We start from the raw sequence: 21,436 nt of genomic DNA on the forward strand, positions 1-21,436 counted from the left end.
TCTTTAACGTCCACCAGCTAATGCTCGTGTGCCCGATACCCATGTTAATATCCATCCGAGGGGGACGGCATGCTTTGTGATGCCTGCAACGCACCAGTCCATCAGTTTATGGTTAGATTGGGAATTGAACCAAGGATAAGCAGCTCAAGGGCAACTCGGCTACCTCTGTGCCATCCTGTCGCATTGAGAGCAAATAAAGCACAAGGGAAACAAAAAAAAAGATCTGCTCGAAATACTTAGAAGGTAAAAAATGGTGATCAATAAAATTCATTTTCCAACACTTTCATGGCATTGTGTTGCACCTTGTAAACAGAGAATGGCACCTCGTATACATCAATAAGTCATGTAGCAAAGTGCCCAACATGAAACATGAATGTATCTCATAAACATGGGAATAAATGTTTTTATGAAATCCCTGAATCTCACAAACAAACAATAGAACTGCCAAAGGAATGTGATCATCACAAGGAATAGCAAGGGAACACTCGGTGAGTGAAAAATTGCAACCGATGTTATTTGATTGGTACAATTCCCAAAGTTTCAGATATCAACCACTCATTTGTTCCTCTTTTCTCTCACCTGTGGAACTCACTTCCCCAGTCTGTTCAGTCCCATTCTTACCTCAAGGACTTCCAATACTTCTGTTCACCACTACTTCAGGTCATCCCCCCATCCGTACTCATGACACATTCCACCCCAAATGACCCAATTCCCAAGCACTCCTACTTTTTGTTCCAGGTTATTGTGATTTTCGTCCCTCTCCCTCACCGCTTTTCATTTGTTCCACTTCTCGTTCATCCCAGCTTTCCCCTTCTCATTCCTCTGTGTTTCAGCTTGTGTGCAGCTCGTTCATCCCTAATGTGTCCTTCCCCCCCTCTCCCCTTGATCTCACCCTCACTCTCACTGATCCTCTGCTGTTGCCGTTTCCCCTTTTCCATTTTGCTCCATTACATTCTGCTGTAGTTCTTCCACGAACCTCAACCATGTTTCCAACAACAACAAAAAATTGAGCAGGAAAGCCTTTTCATCCATAACACTGCAGGATATTTTAAATAGACTCTCGGAGAAGAGTAAAACAAACATAGCAAGATGTTGACAGGGCTCCACAGGCAGTCCAAATATCATTCATCATCAGACCTTACTTAACTGTGCTGTACATACCACAGTTCTTGAGGGACAGCAGGGGGTGATCTGTGGGCAAAGGCTCAGGTGTGGTGACGTCAAGGCCAGCGGCAGCAATTTGTCCCTCTTGTAGTGCCGAGTACAAGGCATCCTGGTCCACCATGGCTCCCCTGAAGTGGTGTCATGTTTAAGCATTTCATAAACACAAACGGCTACTGAATAAGAGTGCATCACATCTCCAAATTAGAAGTGACAATATCTCTAAACCAGTTAAGTGTACTGGACCATGTCATTTGGAGTGATGCAAAAACAAAAACAATAAAAACAAACAAACAAATAAATAAATAATTATTATTAATTCCTGGCAAAACTTCGGATAGCAATTGGTCTGATCTTTTCAGATATTCCGAGACACCGGGTGACGCTGTTTGATGATATCTCAGAGTGTTATTGCTGTGCTCGAAGCAACTCCCACACTATATATATATATATATATATATATATATATATATATATATATATATATATATATATATATATATATATATATATATATATATATATATATATATATATATATATATATATATATATATATATATATATATATATATAAGCAAAGTCATGCTCCCAGGTGTTCACAAGTTTCGCACGAAGGACCATCTTTGGATATTAAAGACAACCAGAACAAGTACAAGTGCAGCTCATCGGGTGTTCAGAACGCCCTCTGCTGGGCTCTCCCAAGTTAGCAAATCATAAAGGAAGAAACAGCTATTTCTGCAACAGGAAGAAGTGGCATTCTTGAGAACCTGCGTAAAGTATGGCTAACACACTGGGCCAGAGTAACTTCCTAATGCTGTACAATACAAAGCTGAAGGTTATTGGATGTTTATAGGAGGTTGCCATGGCAGAGGGTTTGCTTCCCTCACACCTCTGGCATACCACAGGTCTCAGTTTGTTGTTTTTTTTTTTTTCCAAACACTCTTCTCGTCTTGTTGGCAATCATCTGCACCTGTTTACTCAGTTCATTCAAACATGCGAATTATATCAAACCCATCCCTTGTTTGCCTCACGAGGTCCAGTCTGACACATCACTTTCAACAGAACTTCACTTTTACAGTTGTCTATAGTCGTCTTCAAGCATCTTTTCAATCTTGCTCTCTTTACGCAATAAAAGTGGCAACGGGTTCTTTCACATCATTATTACATCTATCCCTGAGTCTAATGTAATGTTGACCACACCAAAGCTCAGAAACTCATTTTATTGACTCCTTAACCATGAACAGAGAAAATGATGGTAAGAAAAGTTGGTAAAGGAGGTAGTCTGGAAAACCCAGCTCCGTCGGTTTGATGTTCACAAATACATTATTGTTCGCAACCCGTAGCTCAGATGTGGAACCTTTGCCTAAGTCAGCCATCCTGCAGTCCCTGACATGTTTGTTTTGAAATGCTGAAAAGGAGGGTTTCTTCTCTCATTCAAAACACCAACAGACACTGGCATAGACTACTCACACGCAATCCCACCAGCGCACGCACGCACGCACGCACACACACACACACCATCTGTGCTGCTCTCTCAGTGCTCGCACTGTTTCACTCTCCGCTAGTGTGCGCATTAGCTGGCTGTCCGGCTATGTTATGTTGAGAAGCATTCACAAGCACATCATGTTGTGCTCTCGTTTGTAACGTCGGTGGCCAAGCTGTCCCCACAGGTATACGCATTCTTGTCCAGCTTCCTCTGTACTTGTACTAAATTGTGCCCAGCTTCAGCTATTTGTCTTATTCTGTGGCACACAACAGCCAGCATAATCAGCACTAATGGGCTAGCTTCCCCTGCGTATACTTAGATAATCTGCTTTTCCCCTTACACCTTGTCATTCTTAAATGTGCAGTCCATCGTCAAGACCCTGACTGACTCAACTCGCTCACATTCCACGCTTATATGGCTGCACACCTCTCACCTCAGCATTGCCCAGATTATCCTCCGTCTCACTGCAGCCTCCACTATTTTAGCCTCTGTCTCACCCCAGCATCCCCTGTATTAGCCTCTCACCTACCCCCCCCTCCCCGGGTGTGATGTCACAGCTGCTCTCGTGCACCTCTGGCAGCGGCGCACCCACACTGTCGCCTTCCTCAGCACACCTATCATCCACATTGGTGGATTTCGCTGCTTACACTAATATTACCATTCTTGTAAAAGCCCATATAGGAGCTCGTACAATGTCACGTGTAGTACCTTAATAGTTATGAGACATCAGTGTGCCATTAAATCGATTACAAGGACATTTTACACAAAACAAATTAATCTTGGGATCCAGCATCATGAGCTATGTGCAGCATCATGAGGAATGCCAAACAGGCGAGCTTTTCTCTTCTTCCTCTTCCTGTTCCTCATCAGGTTGCCCTTGCCTTCCCTTCCCTTCCACTTGCAAGAAAGCATGCTATCCAGTCCACTATCATTTGGCTATTTCACAAGTACTGTCTCTGTAGAAAGTCCACACCCCCTTTTCAACGCTTTCACCTTTTGTTGCCTTATAGCCTGGAATTAAATTGCATTAAATCAGACCTTTTCACCCTTACTTACACATCGTAACCCACAACTTCCAAGTGAAATACAAATTCCACAAATTTCACAAAATTAATTAAAAATACAAAACTAGAATATCTTGGTTGGATAAGTGTCCACCCCTCTTATAAGAGCAATTGTAAATTAGCTCAGTTGTAACAAATCACCTTCAAAGTCACACACAAAGTTAATTAGCCTCCACCTGTGTTAAATTATAGTGATTCTGATGATTTCACAATAAAATCAGCTGTTCCTGTAGGTTTTCTCTGCTGGGTAGTGCATTTCACAGCAAATACTCAAACATGGGCACCAAGGAGCTTTCAAAAGACCACTGGGATAAAGTTGTGGAAAGACACAGATCAGGGGATGGGTATAAAAATATTTCAAAGGCCTTGAATATCTCTTGGAGCAGAGTGAAGACAATCAATAATAGATGGAAGGCGTGTGGCACCACAACAACCCTGCCTTGATCAGGCCGTCCCTCCAAACTGGATGACCAAGCAAGGAGGAGACTGATCAGAGAGGCCACCAAGAGGCCAATGTCAACTTTAAAAGAGTGACATGCCTTTATGGCACAGACTGGTCACTGTGTGCATATGACAACAATATCCCAACACTCCACAAGTCTGGCCTGTACGGTACGGTGGCAAGAAGGAAGCCATTACTCAAAAAAGCCCACCATGCGTCGCATTTGAGGAATGCAAAAAAAACACTCCATGGATTCTGAAGCCATGTGGGGAAAAAGTTTTTTGGAGTGATGAAACCGAGATAGAACTTTTTGGCCTAAATGCAAAAAGTTACGTTTGGCACAAACCCAACACAGCACATCACCCAAAGAACACCATCCCTACTGTGAAGCATGGTGGTGGCAGCATCATGTTTTGGGGATGTTTCTCAGCAGTGACTGGGGCACTTGTCAGGATAGAAGGGAAAATGGAAGGAGCAAAATCCAGAAAAATCCTCGAGGAAAACCTGCTGCCCTCTGCAAGAAAGCTGAAATTGGGATGGAAGTTCACCTTTCAGCAAGATGACCCGAAGCACTCAGCCAAAGCGACACTGGAGTGGCTCAGGAACAAAAATATTAATGTCCTTCAGTAGCCCCGTGAGAGCCCTGACCTAAATACAATCGAAAATCTGTGGCACGACTTGAAGATTACTGTCCATCAACACCCCCCACGCAACTTGGCTGAGCTTGAACAGTTTTGTACGGAAGAATGGGAAAATATTGCCCAATCGAGGTGTGAAAAGTTGGTAGAGACCGATCCCGATAGATTCACAGCTGAAATTGCTGTCAAAGATGTTTCCACCAAGTATTAACTCAGAGGGGGTGGACACTTATCCAACCAAGATATTCTAGTTTTGTATTTTTAATTAATTCTGTGAAATTTGTGGAATTTGTTTTTCATTTGAAAGTTGTGGTTTATGATGTGTAAATAAAGATGGAAAAAGTCTGATGTAATGCAATTCCTGGCTTTTAGGTAATTCAAGGTGAAAATTTTGAAAGGGGGTGTAGATTTTCTATCAGCACTGTAAATAGGCCAGGAACAGTAAGGAAAATTAAAATTAAAAACATCTTGGGGGAAAAGACCAAAAACAACAGCAATAACTAGAAGGGCACTCGGTGGAGCGCATTCCTCAACCATGGAATGCGCGATCAAGCAGAACATATCGGGCCCAATAATTTTTTTGACATGTGCAAGATATCGATTTTGGCCCCATCTCTGAATGGTTAAGAATCACTTACAAAATTAAATAATATTCAGATACAGATCTGGATCTTCACCAAAATTTAATCAATTCTTCCTTGTCACACACCCAGTGTCCACCAAGTTTCATCCAAATCCATTTACAACTTTTTGGGATCTCGTACTATATATAATTTTTGGCCTGATCTCTCAATGGTGAAGAATCACTTAAAAAAAAGTCTGGTGGCCGGATCCGTATTCCGGATCTTCACAAAACCTGATCAGTTCGACCTCGTCACACACCCAACCCACCCGCAAAATTTCATCCAAATCTGTCCAAAACTTTTTGAGATATCCTGCACGCAAACAATCAAACAGACAGACAGACAAACAGACAGGGGTGAAAACACAACCTCTTTCCACCTTCTGGTCACTCTGATGGTTACCATGCCCAAGGGGATGCTGTAGCTGTGTCCAATAAGCTGACACCAATGATATTCTTTTTGGGTCCTCACCAAACACAGATGAGAGTTTCGGCAGGGGCTGCTTGCGGCTTATGTTGATCTCTGTAAAGCGTTCGACTCAGTGAATCGGGATGCCCTCTGGAGGATTCTTGGTCTTCGTGGGGTGCCACCAAAACTGATCGATCTGATATCTAAACTATACTTTGGTACTGAGAGTGCTATGAGATATGGTGGTACCATCTCAGACTTATTTCCAGTTGTTACTGGAGTTCGTCAGGGGTGTGTTCTGGCCCCCACACTTTTCAGCACTTGTATGGACTGGATTTTAGGGAGGATGTTGGAGAAATCAAGCTGCGGTGCATCGTTTGGGAATATCAAGATCTCTGACCTTGATTTCGCAGATGATGCAGTCATCTTTGCAGAGACTTGAGATATCCTTTTGGGGGCCTCGAGGTGCTGAATGAGGAGTCGGAGCCGCTGGGATTACGGGTTTCCTGGGTGAAAACTAAGATCCAGGCTTTCAATGACATCTTGGATCCTGCTGTCTTGTCTGTATATGTTTGTGGTGAGGATGTTGAGGTCACAGAGAGATTCACTTAACTTGGCAGTGATATTCATGTCTCTGCCGGCTGTGAGCCAGAGGTCGACAGACGTCTGGGTCGGGCCTGGGAAGTCATGGATTCAATGGATCATGGGGTGTGGCACTGCCGGTACCTGCGCAGGACGACAAAAGACTGAGTCTTCAGGTCCTTGGTGCTTCCAGTCTTGCTTGATGGATGTGAGACTTGGACTATGACCAGCGATCTGAAACAGCAACTTAATTCCTTTGGTGCCAGGTCACTTCAGAGAATCCTTGGCTATCGCTGATCAAACTGTGTGTCCAATGAGCGGTTACTGAGAGAGACTCAAATGAGATGTGTTACCTGCATGGTCCGTGAGCGTCAGCTGTGGCTGTATGGACATGTGGCTCCTTTTGCTGATGCTGATTCTGCTCATCTGATTCTCTCAGCAAGGGAACCTCGTGAGTGGAGGAGGCCAATGGGCCGACCACGTGCCTCGTGGTTGCAGCAGATTGATCAGCCTCTCAAGGAGATGGGGATGGGCCAGGCATCTGCCTGGGGGATGGCCAGACGGAGGCCCCTGGAGTACCTGTGGAAAGTGTATGCAGCGACGCGCTGCTCTGGCGCATGCTCCCATACCTGACCTGACCTTCCACCTTTGGTGGTGGAGGTAACTCGTGGACTATCTATTCTTTGATAACATGCTGATGAAGACAAAGTTGTTAAAATTTTTGTTTACCAGTACAGCAGGGAAGTTAAATTAGTCCTACTTTTGAATCTTGCAGAAATCACAAGCATCCATTGAGCAATCTATTAATAAATGTATTAATTAAGCACAAATTAAGCCTTGTACTATTAAGTTAGTGAACTATGCAATGCAGTAGATTGAGAACTACACCCACTGACTATGTTATACCAGAGAGTGTGGTTGGCAATCTCCTACCTCTTTCAAAAAGCTTCCTGGAAAGAGCTCGACTAAAGAACACAATATGCAGAAGTGTTACTAGAAGAGTCACAATTCCTTGAGAGAACGTACAGACCTGCTGGTATTGATGAATATGGCAGAGTTTTTCATCTTGCGGAAGGCATCCTCAGCAAACATTTCTCTCGTCTCGGGGGTCAAAGAGCAGCAAAGCACCACAAAGTCCGATTCAGCCAGTAGAGTCGGCAAGGGGACTTTGGAAAAGAAAAAGATGAACACTGAAACCCGAAATCTGAAAATCTACCTCTTCCCAAGAAACAAAATCAAAGCACAAACCAGCTCACAATGCCAGTGAACCAACACAGCAACACAGCTACAACACAGCAACAACACAGTACATTGGTCACAAGCAGAATTCAACAACCTGGATACCGAAACAAGGAAAGTGCCGACTATTCACAAAATGATCAGAATAAGGCCTCAGTCACATTTGCTCTACGGCGAGGATAAGGCGGCCGTCCGCCCTCTGAATTGACAGAAACATGCGGCGGCTGCAGAGAAACTGAGGTGGCCTCAGGGAGGCCCTACACCGTTTGGCTATATTTTACAGCCGTAGGGTCGCCGTGGAATGAAAATCGCTGAGTTATTACTTTTTTTCATTTCTACGCTCGCCGTAGCAATTTGACAAGCCAAGCTATGACGTAGATGTGTTCCACGTCGACCGTACGTAGGGCGTACATTGGGCTTGCGTTATTCGTGTGGCTGCCGTAAGCTCAGCTCGATGAAAAAAGAATTTTCCCAACCCCCAAAAATTTACGGCGGCCGCACTATTTCCACGGTCGCCGTACGGTGGCCTTGCAGTCTGTGTGACTACCTGTGGGCAACGCACGGTCGACACACGGTTCCCCTACGCCCGCCGCGCACCTACGTACGGCCTCCGTGGCAGTCTGCGTCGACCGTGCGTCCACAGTGCGCTACCGCTAGAGATCGGAGTATAGGTGTTTGCCTATACCGTGGTGCCCCCAGAATCCCAATTTAATTCGTTCCAGGAGGCTGTTCGGATTGCAAAAAGTTCGGATTCAAAAAATATTTTCCCAATAAGAAATAATGGAGTGAATTAACCAAAGAAATTAACCAAATGGAGTCCATGTTCGTGGACCCAAAGAAAACCCACTTTCAAGACGCTTTAAACTGAAATTCCCCATGTTTAAGGTAAAATAAGATGAGGGAATGACATTCGGTGGTGGTGTATTGTATGTAAACTGGTACAATCACCACATCCAAAGGTCCACACAGGCTCGAGCTCCGGCCTGGGTTCCGATCGCTCACGCACTCTGCGAGAGCGCTGCCCCCAGGGCACCTCATCAAACATGATGCCCCCAGAACTACAATCACTTTCATCAAACGCATCGGGCTGACGTAATCATGGATATTAAGAATTACAACCGGTTTTGCTGTGAAATTCAATCCTTGCCCGACAGTCCGTCACACCACGTGATCGGATTGCTTTTTTTGTTATTAATTAAAACACAAGATGATTAAAAAAAATAAACATCACAAATGAAGGTGAAAACACGAGGTAAGGCCCAAGTCACATTTGCTCGGCGCCCGGAAGGTCCACAAAATGTACGGGCACTCACAATTATAAAGCGGCCGCAGTATTTCCACGGTCACACAATGTAGCAGTCACATATGTTTTTATTTTTCGGGTAGACACACGGCGTGTTTATAAATTGTGGACACCGAAAATGTGGGGGTGCCATACGGTCTTTGATTTGATGTCGCACGGTGACCTCAGGGCGTCGCTGCGGCAGCCATAGAATTTTCAAGGCAGACACAAGGCGACCGCAGGGGGACCGCAGGGGGGCCCTAAGGCGAACGTGCGGCCAGACGGACGGTAACGAATGGGTATATATACCAGTTCTTTTTTTTACTGAATTAAAAATATACCAGTATATATATAACTGAATATACTATAACTAGAATATACCGTGGTCCCCCAGAATCCGAACGGCCAAGCTGTTTGAACAAATTGGAATCCGAACAATTTTTTCGAGAAAGTTTGGCCCTAAAAACCCAATACATTTAAAAAAAAACCAAACACAACGTAGCGTTCATGTTTGTTCATGTGTCTCCCCCACCTGTTCGAGCCGCCTCTTCGCGCTTTGTTCATCCAGTTCGTCGGTGGAAGTATTCAGTCACATTTGCTCTACGGCGAGGATACGGCGGCCGTACGCCCTCTGAATTGACAGAAACGTGCGGCGGCCGCAGAGAAACTGAGGTGGCCTCAGGGTGGCCCTAAGCCGTTTGGCTATATTTTACAGGCCGTAGGGTCGCGTGGAATTATAACTGCGGAGTTATAACTTTTTTTCATTTCTACATTCGCCGTAGCAATTTGACAAAGCCAAGCTATGACGTAGATGTGTTCCACGTCGACCGTACGTAGTGCGTACGGTGGGCTTGCGTTTTCCGTGTGGCTGCCGTAAGCTCTTCTTAATGAAAAATGAATTTTCCCAACCCCCAAAAAATTACAGCACCCCCACGTTTTCAGTCTCCACAATTTATAAACACGCCGTGCGGCTCCCCGAAAAATAAAAACATATGTGACTGCTACATTGTGTGACCGTGGAAATACTGCGGCCACCGTATAATTGCTAGTGGCTGCAGATTTTGGAGACCCCACGGCCGCCGTGGCAAATGTGACCAAGGCCTAACCAACGCATCCCAAAGCTATACCTGTTGAGACTTGAAGGGGGCACACTCTCATGGAATTGAATCAGGTGCAATTGAAGGATTAGTCACGGACTTGAACATGAAAAATGCTCAGCAGATCATAAAGTACAATTTGTACATGAACATGAAGAAAGCAAGCCGGGAAAAACGAGACACAACTCGGATTGCTCAAATAATCCAACAACAAGTGTAATTGGAAAATGTAATGCAGTATCTGAGAGTGAGGTGTGTGAGTGTGTTTGTGTGTTTGTGTGTTTGTGTGTGTGTGGGGGGGGGGGGGGGTTGCATATACTGTGTTGACAATGCAGGGGACAGAAACAGGAGGTTGTAAAACATACAGTTATATTAGATTCATGAGAGCACAAAATATTGCTCATCATCTGGGGGAAGATCAGAGATGATGGTGAACCAGTGATTTGACAAAGAGAGAAGAATAAGAATGGACTGGCAATAAGATCGCATGCTCACACATTTGTTTGTGTAGTTGTCAGTGTTGTTGCTGAATTTTGCGTAAATTGATTGGACATTAACCTTTTGGACCCAAGCAAACATTTTACAGGCAGCGATTCAGACCTTCATATAACCGAGAGGCCAGGTTACCGGCCGCTATTTAAACCTCCATATACTTGGACGGCCAGGTTACCGGCCGCTATTCAAACCTCCATATACTTGGACGGCCAGGTTACCGGCCGCTATTCAAACCTCCATATACTTGGACGGCCAGGTTACCGGCCGCTATTCAAACCTCCATATACTTGGACGGCCAGGTTACCGGCCGCTATTTAAACCTCCATATACTTGGACGGCCAGGTTACCGGCCGCTATTCAAACCTCCATATACTTGGACGGCCAGGTTACCGGCCGCTATTCAAACCTCCATATACTTGGACGGCCAGGTTACCGGCCGCTATTTAAACCTCCATATACTTGGACGGCCAGGTTACCGGCCGCTATTCAAACCTCCATATACTTGGACGGCCAGGTTACCGGCCGCTATTCAAACCTCCATATACTTGGACGGCCAGGTTACCGGCCGCTATTCAAACCTCCATATACTTGGATGGCCAAGTTACCGGCCGCTATTCAAACCTCCATATACTTGGACGGCCAGGTTACCGGCCGCTATTCAAACCTCCATATACTTGGACGGCCAGGTTACCGGCCGCTATTCAAACCTCCATATACTTGGACGGCCAGGTTACCGGCCGCTATTCAAACCTCCATATACTTGGACGGCCAAGTTACCGGCCGCTATTCAAACCTCCATATACTTGGACGGCCAAGTTACCGGCCGCTATTCAAACCTCCATATACTTGGATGGCCAGGTTACCGGCCGCTATTCAAACCTCCATATACTTGGACGGCCAGGTTACCGGCCGCTATTCAAACCTCTATATACTTGGATGGCCAAGTTACTGGCCGCTATTCAAACCTCCAGATACTCGAGCGGCCAGGTTACCGGCCGCTATTCAAACCTCTATATACTTGGATGGCCAAGTTACCGGCCACTATTCAAACCTCTATATACTTGGATGGCCAAGTTACCGGCCGCTATTCAAACCTCTATATACTTGGATGGCCAAGTTACCGGCCGCTATTCAAACCTCTATATACTTGGATGGCCAAGTTACCGGCCGCTATTCAAACCTCTATATACTTGGATGGCCAAGTTACCGGCCGCTATTCAAACCTCCATATACTTGGATGGCCAGGTTACCGGCTGCCATTCAAACCTCCATATACTCGAGCGGCCAGGTTACCGGCCACTATTGAAACCTCCATATACTTGGACGGCCAGGTTACCGGCCGCTATTCAAACCTCCATATAACCAAGTGGCTGTATTTTTTTTTTTATCTCGGGAGCGCATGGCAAGGAGTGGCCAACTCCCTTGTGTATTCATGTTAATATACAAATTGCCGCATCTGTGTCGTACTTTTGTGAATCGGAAAAAGTGGTCCAAATGTACCGGAGATGGAGTATCTGATCATGTGTTCCATGGCTCTGGTTTCCCTTTCACCCCTAATGCCAAGAATAAACCACTGTGCGTCATCATTTTACTGTTCATCGTGCATCCGTGCCGCTCCAGGAGCTGCAGCCTCACCCTAGCGGTCTGGTACGTGATGTACGGCACAGAGATGCCGAAGACCACCCTCGAAGCCTCAAAAGAGGTGTCAATGATGCTGTGCGGATGATTTTGCCAGCGTCCTTGATGATGGGCATTGGAGTTAGGACAGGTAGGGACAGTAACAAATGTAATACCTTCATTCAAGAAAGAAAAAAAGAAAGAACATGAATTGGAGAACTAGAGACCAATTCGTTGAACTTCATTTAGTGGAAGATATTAGGGACGTTAATTAGGGATCAGATGGAGAACCACTGGGAGAAATTTTTCATCTAAATAAAGGGAGTTAGGGTGTCATGGTTAACGAATTTATTGGAGTTCTATGAAGCAGTTTCTGATTGGTTGGATGAGGGACATACAGTGGATGTAGTATATCCAGACTTCCAAAAGGCATTCGATAAGGTTGTGCATAGAAGGCTGTTTGCCAAGATGAGGGCTTGAGGAGTAGCTGGTAAAATAGTTAGGCAGATTAGAAACTGGCTTCGTGAAAGTGGAAGGACATCTAGCGGGGAGGATGCAAGTGGTGGGGTACCTCAGGGATCGATTTTATGAGTATTATCGATTATGTAATGCGAACAGTGGTGTCTATCAGTGTTCGGGTTCGAATCTCGGCCGTCATCCTGGACATAAACCGTCATCCCGGTGTTTCACTGACTCGGTGAATCACCAATATGTGTGCCGCACCTCCAATGGACGTTAAACTGGACATCACGTCGACCGATATTAGTTGTTGGACGTTAAATGTCCTCATGGTGTCCTTTGCAAGGAGTCGGCGAGCTATTGGTGACACCGTGGCCAAATCAAAAATTCCTGCCCCAACGACTGCTGGAAGGCAATGGCAAACCACCCAGTTTAACAATTGCTCAGGAAGCTGCTTCAGCAACACCAACACTCTGTGACAGAGAATGAGGATTATCACAAAGTAGAACAAACCATGTCAGCATTATTAATAACAGTCAGCCGATACCATTATTATCCATGTCAGCCGATACCATGTCAGCATTATTAATAACAATTGGTTTCCGTCGATTTCGAGGAGAATGCCTTGTCCGATTAAATCCATTTTGCAGGGTGTGTTGGGGTTGAGTAGAGGAAGTTTCCTTTCGAAAATGGGCGAGCCGCAATTTTCACGAGCCGCCACGGTAGCCATCTTGAAGTCTGATTGATTGATTTTCGATATGACGTCCAACGTGCTCTAACTGACTGCATCATCGTGATATCACTGCTTCCTTTTACAATGCATGGGCTGAGGGGTTACGCCCGCTTTTTGGAAATATTTTTTTTCAATGTTATAAACAGCTTTTAAAGGAAGTGATGTTTTATTAATTGAAGATTCAGTTTGGGGATATTGAAAATGAGAAGGGATTGGGAATTAAGGAATAACAGAGCATGGGAGATAGAGTTCAGTTTTTTTCCTGATGTAGTTGTTGTTTTTTTGTGGTTGGGGGGGGGCAGGAAGGGGGTTGAAATAAAGACAAAACAAGTGGGATAAAAGGAGCGGAAACGAGGGACATGGGATAAAAAAAAAATACGGAGGCAGAAGCAACAACCTGACTACCATTAGTGGGCCACACTTTACAAGGGACACAAACTCGACGATTCAACACAATAAGATACGGTTTGGGACCAAAAAAATTCGATGAAAAACACGACCAGCAACACAGGGATTAAAACAAGAAAAAGAGCAATCGGTGATTGCAAACCCTCACCAGGACTTCTTTTGAGTGGTGCGTTTTATCGATTGGTTTTAGGGTAAATCCAATATGGCTACCAAACCATGTGACCAATGACATCATATGTGTGAACCTTTTGTTCCTCATGGACAGGCGGTCATATGTGTAAAGTTTCACCTCCATCTGTTAAACCACTTCAGAGAAGATTTTTGAAGGTTTTCATTAAAAAAACAAAAAAACATTATGGCTGCTCAATCACGTGACCGATGACTTCAAGGTTTTTTTATTTTTTTTTCTGTGGACCATTTTATCCTGAGATGACCCTCAAAAATTTTCATACTGATTGGATGTGGCATTTTACATATGCAATGACGTCATAACAAGGGCAGCGATGATGTCATTAAAAAACAAGAGCTCAAGTGAGCACAATATACGCCCAAACAAGAAGGTATATATAGAATTGTGCTACAACATGGAAAACAGCATCCTGGTTGCCATGGCAACCACTTTAGATGACGAATGTATGTTGCGACACACCGTCTCCACAGTCTGTACCTATGTACAAAATATGAAACGTGAAAGTTGAAAACTTTGGGAGTTAGAGTGCGGACAGGAACAGATGGACGGATGGACGGACGGACAGACAGACAGACAGAGACGGACGGACGGACGATCGGTATCACATAATACGTCCCAATATATTGTTGTGGTTACCAAATTCGCAAACCACCATTCAGGTCCCTTAGGTGAGATATCTCCGTAAGTATATGTGTAGTTAGGCCCAAACCCGTTGTCTAGTGGGAATACATGTCATTTATGCGTGCTGCGACTCTTCAGGAAAGCCGTTTTTCTTTTACTATCTTTATTTTGGACCAACCGCCATTGTTACCACCACCAACCACAACATCAACCACCCACCGCGGCGCCGCTTCACGTCACACCTCGCAACCGTCGCATCGCCACCGTTCTTGCGCCGCTTGTGGGTACCGGTGTTGGACTCGTGCAGGGCGCGCGCCGAACAGCGTGTACAAAACCACGGATTTTCCGCTCCAAAAACGGATCAAAAACGACACACGACCACTTTTGTTCCGTCCAATCGGTGAGCGAGGGGCGATTTGGCCCCGCCTCCAGTGCGTTGGAGGGCGGTCGCTATATGCAAATTCATGGATCAAAATGCATTCACGCCCACTTTTTCTCGGGCCAATGGGGAGCGAGGTGAAAGATCGAAGGCAGGGGGTCAAAGGCGAAGCCACGGGGCTTATATAAGCGGCCGCGTTCGTCAGTAGAGTTGAGTTAAGACTTCGCAGTCGGTGGAGTTGGGAAGAAGAAGCAAGAAGGAGTTGGTCGTCGTCGTCGTCGTGTGCGTTGGAGTCGGAGCGAAGAGGACGGAGCTGTGGAGAGGCGGCGAGGGCAGACGAGGGGGTGCTCGCGTCGTGCCGGGAGCTGCACACCAGGGAGGCCGACGGCGGGACCTGGTCGAGGTGGAGACGCTCGTCGCGGGACTCGAGGAAGAGTAAAAATCCTCCTTTCCCCCGAGCATCAGCAACCCCCTCCTGTTTCCCCCCGCGCTGAGATAGTGCGACCAAGGGGGACCCTTTCCCACCCCCTACCAGACACTGCCCGCGAGGCCCGCGGAGTTGAGGCACCATCGCCGCTCCGCGTCTCATCACCAGACGGGTAGGCCCGACCCGGTCTCGGCCTCAGGCCCGCCTCATCCTTGAGGGTGTTCTTTTTCTTGGTTTTGGATATGTGTTGTCGGCGCCGTCTGTGAAGTAAAATTGTATAAGTGTTGCCGTGTGCTCGCGTAATCGGTATTAGACCTGCATTGTCGCATTTGATTTTTGTGTAAAATTGCATTGTGTTTCTCTTCTTTTCTATGTGCTTTTGGTGGAATTGTATATGTGTGCTTTCCGTTCATCGCGATTTGTTGTCGGGTAGGCCCGACCCGGTCTCGGCCTCAGGCCCGCCTCATCCTTGAGGGTGTTCTTTTTCTTGGTTTTGGATATGTGTTGTCGGCGCCGTCTGTGAAGTAAAATTGTATAAGTGTTGCCGTGTGCTCGCGTAATCGGTATTAGACCTGCATTGTCGCATTTGCTTTTTGTGTAAAATTGCATTGTGTTTCTCTTCTTTTCTATGTGCTTTTGGTGGAATTGTATATGTGTGCTTTCCGTTCATCGCGAATAAATGTGCTTTATGTTGAACTGCTTTCCCGCTTCGCTTCGTCATTTCTCTCATTGAATCCTCATCTTGCTTCACGTAAAGGGTTGGTAGTGGGCTGAATACGCCCGATAATTAATCGAACCGTCGAGGCCGACGATAACACCGCTCGGTTATCCCGATAGTACGGAACGGGTCGCTTAAGTGGCCCGTGTCCGAAGTCGACCTGCGGCGAGGTGCGATCGCCCGGTCTACCCTCCGTGTGGGTACTTAGGTAGGTCGAATTTGGCGAGCAACCCTATCCCACGCGGGGGCCGATTGGCTCGATCGCGGTGAGACCGAAAGGTCCACCCGTGACTGGTTCCCGGCGTTAGTCCGAGAGGGTCACGACTGGATTGTCCGTCCGGTGGGCGACGTGCCGCGATTCGAGTTACGTGGCCGTCAGCACGCCGGCGGGCGGGAATCCGTAACACTGGTGTCAGGTCGTGCGATACAAACTCATCGCCCTCCTCGCAGCACTAGTAACGGAGAACAGGAAAACGGGCTCTCCTGTCTCCAATTAAATTCACGGGAATCGGTCCAGGGGTGAGAGAAGCGACCCCCGATTCCCTCCAAATTACGAGCGATTCAAATTAACCCTTTAAGAGAAGCAAGATGGCGTCTCAAGGCGAGCGGGAGCCGGGGGTATTAGAAATGTATATGTGTAGTAATGTAGAGTCCATGGTCCAGGATGGAATCCCCGTGCAGGAAATGTTGATTGTGCAGGAACACGGACTCGCCCAACTGAACCCAGAGCCCGAAATGGGTGCGGCAGCGGCCGCGGTGTATGACACCTCCCCTCCCCCTCTCCACCAAAACCCTTCCCCAACCCCTGCCGAAACGGCTCACTCAAGCACACCCGACATGGCCCAGCTATGCGCCATGCTGGCGGAAATGACAGCGAAGATAAATGCGAACATGAACGAAAAGATGGATGCGAATACAAAGCAAATAAACGGAATGAACAAGCAAATGGACGAAGTGAAAACGACGATGGATGCGAATACACAGCAAATGAGGGAAGAAATGAAAGAGCTCCGGGGGGAGACGCAGAACATGGGCCGATGCCTGCAGGCGGGCATGAAGGCCGTTAGCAGGGAACTCAAAATGGCGACTCCACGTGTCGGAACGAACGAGCTGGAAGGGGGTGCAACGGCTGTCGGGCCCGCGGTGGAGGCGGGTAAGGAAAAAGTAATTCGGGAGACAAGAGACGAGGTGAAAGTAATTGGGAGGGAGAGAAAAGAACAATTAATACGGAAAGCAAGGATGAGGTACGCGGAGATCGTGAAAGAGCAAGGAGTGAAAAACAGGGAAGGACTGGAGCGACTTAAAGAGAAAGCAAGGTTGACCTACATAAAGATAACGGAAAGACGCCAGAAAGAAGCGGAGACTAATAGACAGGAGGGGACAACAGAAACTTATAAATGTATAGAGACACGGGAGATACACGATGAAGACGGGGTAAGTGACGCACACACACACACGGAAGTAGTGGAGGACAATGGGGGTGAGCTGGTGGACTGGGTGGAGGCCCGGTGCGAGCAGCTGGATGGCCTCCTCCAGGAACGAGGGGAGGGAGTCTGCCCCTTGAAGCGAGTCACGACCAGGTGAGTTCGGTCGTGCTTTGCGAGGTTGAGAGGAGTGCTGTGGACGGGTGCACGGAGAGCTTGGGGGGTATAGAGGCCCCGGAGACCCTTGTGGGGACACGAATCCCCAGTGTGGTTGTCCCTGTGTGTGTGGTGCAAGGCGTGAGTGCGTCCCCGTGTGTGGAAGCGACCCGTGTGCGAGTGGTGTGGTGGCGATGGTGCCAGAGTACGTGCTTCCCAGCACGCCGTGTGTAAAAGGGGCACCGCGGGTGAGTGAGGAACGGAGTGTGGATGAGGCACCGCGGGTGAGTGCCCCCGCGTGTGTGGGTGAGGCACCGTGTGTGAGTGAGGCCGTGTGTGTGAGTGAAACGGCCAGTGTGGATGAGGAACCGCGGTTGAGTGCCCCCGCGTGTGTGAGTGAGGCACCGCGGGTGAGTGCCCCCGCGTGTGTGAGTGAGGCACCGCGGGTGAGTGCCCCCGCGTGTGTGAGTGAGGCACCGCGGGTGAGTGCCCCCGCGTGTGTGAGTGAGGCACGGTGTGTGGATGAGGCACCGCGGGTGAGTGCCCCCGCATGCGTGAGTGAACGGCCGAATGTAAGGGAGACCGTGTGTGTGAGAGAGCGGTATGTGAGGGAGATGTCGGTGGGCATGCGGGAGCACGCAGCCGCGTCTCCCGGGGTGAATGTGATGGAATGGACTGTGAGCGTCGTAACACGCGGGAGTGCGTGTGTGGAATGGAGGCGACGACGGCGACAGAGGAACGAAAGCCGAGTAGCGACTGTAGTTGTTTCGGGGACCGTGCCGGGTTCACCCAGCAGTGAGCACGCGGTCCGTGCTGTGCAACGCACGAGACCGCCACGTGCTCGCTTGCGGGAATGAAGTCCCGGTCCGGAAAGGCACGCGGTGGATTTGCCGATCCCGCGGACGGACAAAGTTTAGGCAGGATTTCGGATTTGGACCGGACGGGTTCTCCACGCGATCGTGTGTGTTAAGCTCCAACGGGCAAAGCACATGTGTTCGCGTGGGGAACCCCTCGAGACGTGGGGCTTGTGTTTTTTTTAATGCGCACGGTGACGCCATGGCTGCACGTGGGGTTGGAATCCGGCAGGAGGGGTATCCCTGCCGGATGGCACCGTCCAAGGAGGGACGAGGAACACGTGCAGCTGCATGACGTCACGGGCAGGTGTAAAGTGCGCAAGCTCTGAGTTGCCGCGCAGGTGCTGCGCATGTAAAGGAAAAAAAAAAAAAAAAAAGCAAGCCTCACTTTCCTGGGGCACAGGATGGAAACTAGTTCGGGGGAAGGGTTAGCTTAGTTAGACCGACTTCATGGGGCAGGGGTAAGTCCTCATGGAGTCCGTGGAATGGATTAGTTAGAGGGATTTAGATGAGCTTTAGGTGGGGAAATAAAAGTTATTTTTGAGTTAGGAGACAGTGACAGACGTGTGGATGTGTAGAGGGGACATAGTTTAGCTACGTAGTGTTAAAAGGAACGTGCTGTAGTTTAAGGGACGACGTGGGAGCACGAGTTAGTTAGGGGAGGTAGTTAGAAGGATGGCAGAGTTCAGTGGTGTGTGTGTTGAAGAGTTGTTGGTGAGTGCATTGGAAGCATGTGCTTGGTGAGTGAGTGAGGCCAGCGGGTCTGTGTGTATGGAGCGAATGGGGAATGCATGGTGCGATGAGTGATTGGGGGGAGGAGTGACTCCCGCCCAAGGGACCCCGGGGTCAGTATAAAGTGAGTTAGGGGGGGTAGTCAAATTGAAAAATGGAGGTTGTTTTGTTGTTGGTGGGAAAGTAGGCTCGAAACCCATTTGGAGGGGTGCAGGAGCCCTGTTGACGGGCTTGGGAGCGTGGCTGCGAAAGGTGAGTATCGCTGAGTGGGTACCCCGGGCACCAGGCTAGTCGGCCGTGGTAGGCCAAGGGCCCATGGGGGGCCGGGATAGCGGAGTGGGCACGGGTGCGCCTGCTTGGTGCGGGGGCCCGGGGCGCCATTAGCCACGTGGGCAGTGTTGTGGGCAAGGGTGACCCTCGGAAAGGGGCCTGGGAAGCCAGCCTGCCACGTGTGCGTTTCAGGGGAGGTGCCATGGGGGGCACTCCCCGGTGTTAGGGAGCTGGTAGGCTCGGAGGCAGTGTAGTGCCCGGGGGTGCCATAGCGGGAGATTCGGCAGAGGGTCGTGCCTGCCAAAGGGAGCCACGTGTCCCAGCCATGAGACCGTGTGAGGGCACGGAGAGAAAATTGGGGGGCGAGGCCCGAAATTGTGAGGACACCAACACAGGCGACGGGAATCTGGGTTGTTAGAACCAATAGTTTAAGCGAGAGGCGCTTGTTGAAAGCCCCAGGGTAGTTTAACAGTTAAATGGTTAGGGTAGATTAGGAGATGTACCCCTCCGCACCATCCATCCCCTCGCTGTCGTTGTGGGCCGCTGGACCCACTTTGGTTATAGATCGCTGAACTCTGGGGAGGCCATTCTGAGGCTTCGTTGGGCCTCGGCACAGGACGTTAGCTCTCCCTTATTCCCCTCTGGGAAGGGAACGTAGGGGTTGGGAGTAGGCTAGGTGACAGAATAGGTTAGCCGAACAAGGACAGTACAGGGGGTTAGGGGACGATTTATAGTGGGGAAGTAAAAAATAAATAAAAAAATAAAAGAATAAGTTGGGGCTAAATTGGGGTTTGACAAATTAAGGGAGTGGGTATGTACAGTGACAGGCAAAGGCGATAGGTTGGGAGGGAGACAGGTAGGTAGGTCCGAGCCCGCCTTCCAAGTGGCCAGCACCACCGCACTCCCTCCACCAACCTCCACGGAACGGCAAAGGCTGGCCACTTCATCAGCTGGCCGTGTTTTGCTTCAAGGCCTGTGCCGGCCACTTCATCGGCTGGCCGTGTTTTGCTGCAAGGTCTGTGCCGGCCCACTTCATCTGCCGGCTGGCTGTTTTTTCTTCAAGGCCTGTGCCGGCCAGTTCATCTGCCGGCTGTGTTTGCCTGCAGCGGCCTTATTCTGCGGGCTGAGTTGCCTGCTGCCTTTGCCATGCCATGCCCACTGCCCACGTTCACCAGCCCCGTTCAATTTTTGCTTTGCCCCCCCCCCCCTGTTCATTTCCATGTGCCCCAGGATCCGCAAGGCAACAGTTTGCAAGCTGCGAGAACTGCCCTGTTGGCAGCTACAACACGGGCCTGCAGTAGCGGCCCGTGCACCGTGTTTGTGTCCATCCATCCATCCGTTGTGTTCATTGCGTGTGCCACTTGAGCTGGCACGGAGACTACGTTTGTGCAGCCCATGCACCGTTGTGGTTCACTGCATTCAGTTCATCCATTCATCTATCCATTCGTTGTGTTCATTGCGTGTGCCACTTGAGCTGGCACGGAGACTGCGTTGTGCAGCCCATGCACCATTGTGGTTCACTGCATTCAGTTCAAAAGGGAAGGCCTTGGACTGCGTGTGAGCAGCCAGCCACGTTCCCTGTCACCTGCATTGTTTTGAGCCAGAGACTGCATGCGAGCAGCCTGGCTCCCTGCTAACTGCTTTTCTTTTGCAGAGTTCATTGATCCTGGGCCATTGTTTAGTGTAAAATTTGTAAGTTAAGGTTAAGATGTACTGTAAATATGAGTGCGCCCCCGGCATGTCTGTCTTAGCGCCGGCAATTTTATTTAAGTCGTCCGTGTGAGTGAGTTTGTTTAGGTAGTTACGCAGCCCTCAGGTTATTTATTTTGGGGACACGAATACCATGAATGTCGCACTCAGGGATCCGTAGGTAAAATGTACTAGGGGAAAACTACACATGATGGCACACGAAAATTTGACAACTCGGG

General features: G+C 48.3%; 1 protein-coding gene across 1 annotated transcript in view; it reads right to left on the reverse strand.

Annotated features, from left to right (window-relative positions):
* Positions 1-21,436, reverse strand: part of GRHPR (glyoxylate and hydroxypyruvate reductase) — a 66,470-nt gene that overhangs the window by 31,652 nt on the left and 13,382 nt on the right. Inside the window, exons 7-8 of the mRNA XM_085897976.1 lie at positions 7,438-7,573; positions 1,162-1,292 (exon numbers count right to left, since the gene is read on the reverse strand). Coding sequence (XP_085754102.1) covers positions 1,162-1,292; positions 7,438-7,573 — 267 coding nt within the window. The remainder of the gene's footprint in view (positions 1-1,161; positions 1,293-7,437; positions 7,574-21,436) is intronic.

The sequence above is a fragment of the Eptatretus burgeri genome, chromosome 10, assembly GCF_056783735.1.
Source record: "Eptatretus burgeri isolate ZD-2024b chromosome 10, Ebu_testis_v1, whole genome shotgun sequence".
Classification (NCBI taxonomy): domain Eukaryota; kingdom Metazoa; phylum Chordata; class Myxini; order Myxiniformes; family Myxinidae; genus Eptatretus; species Eptatretus burgeri.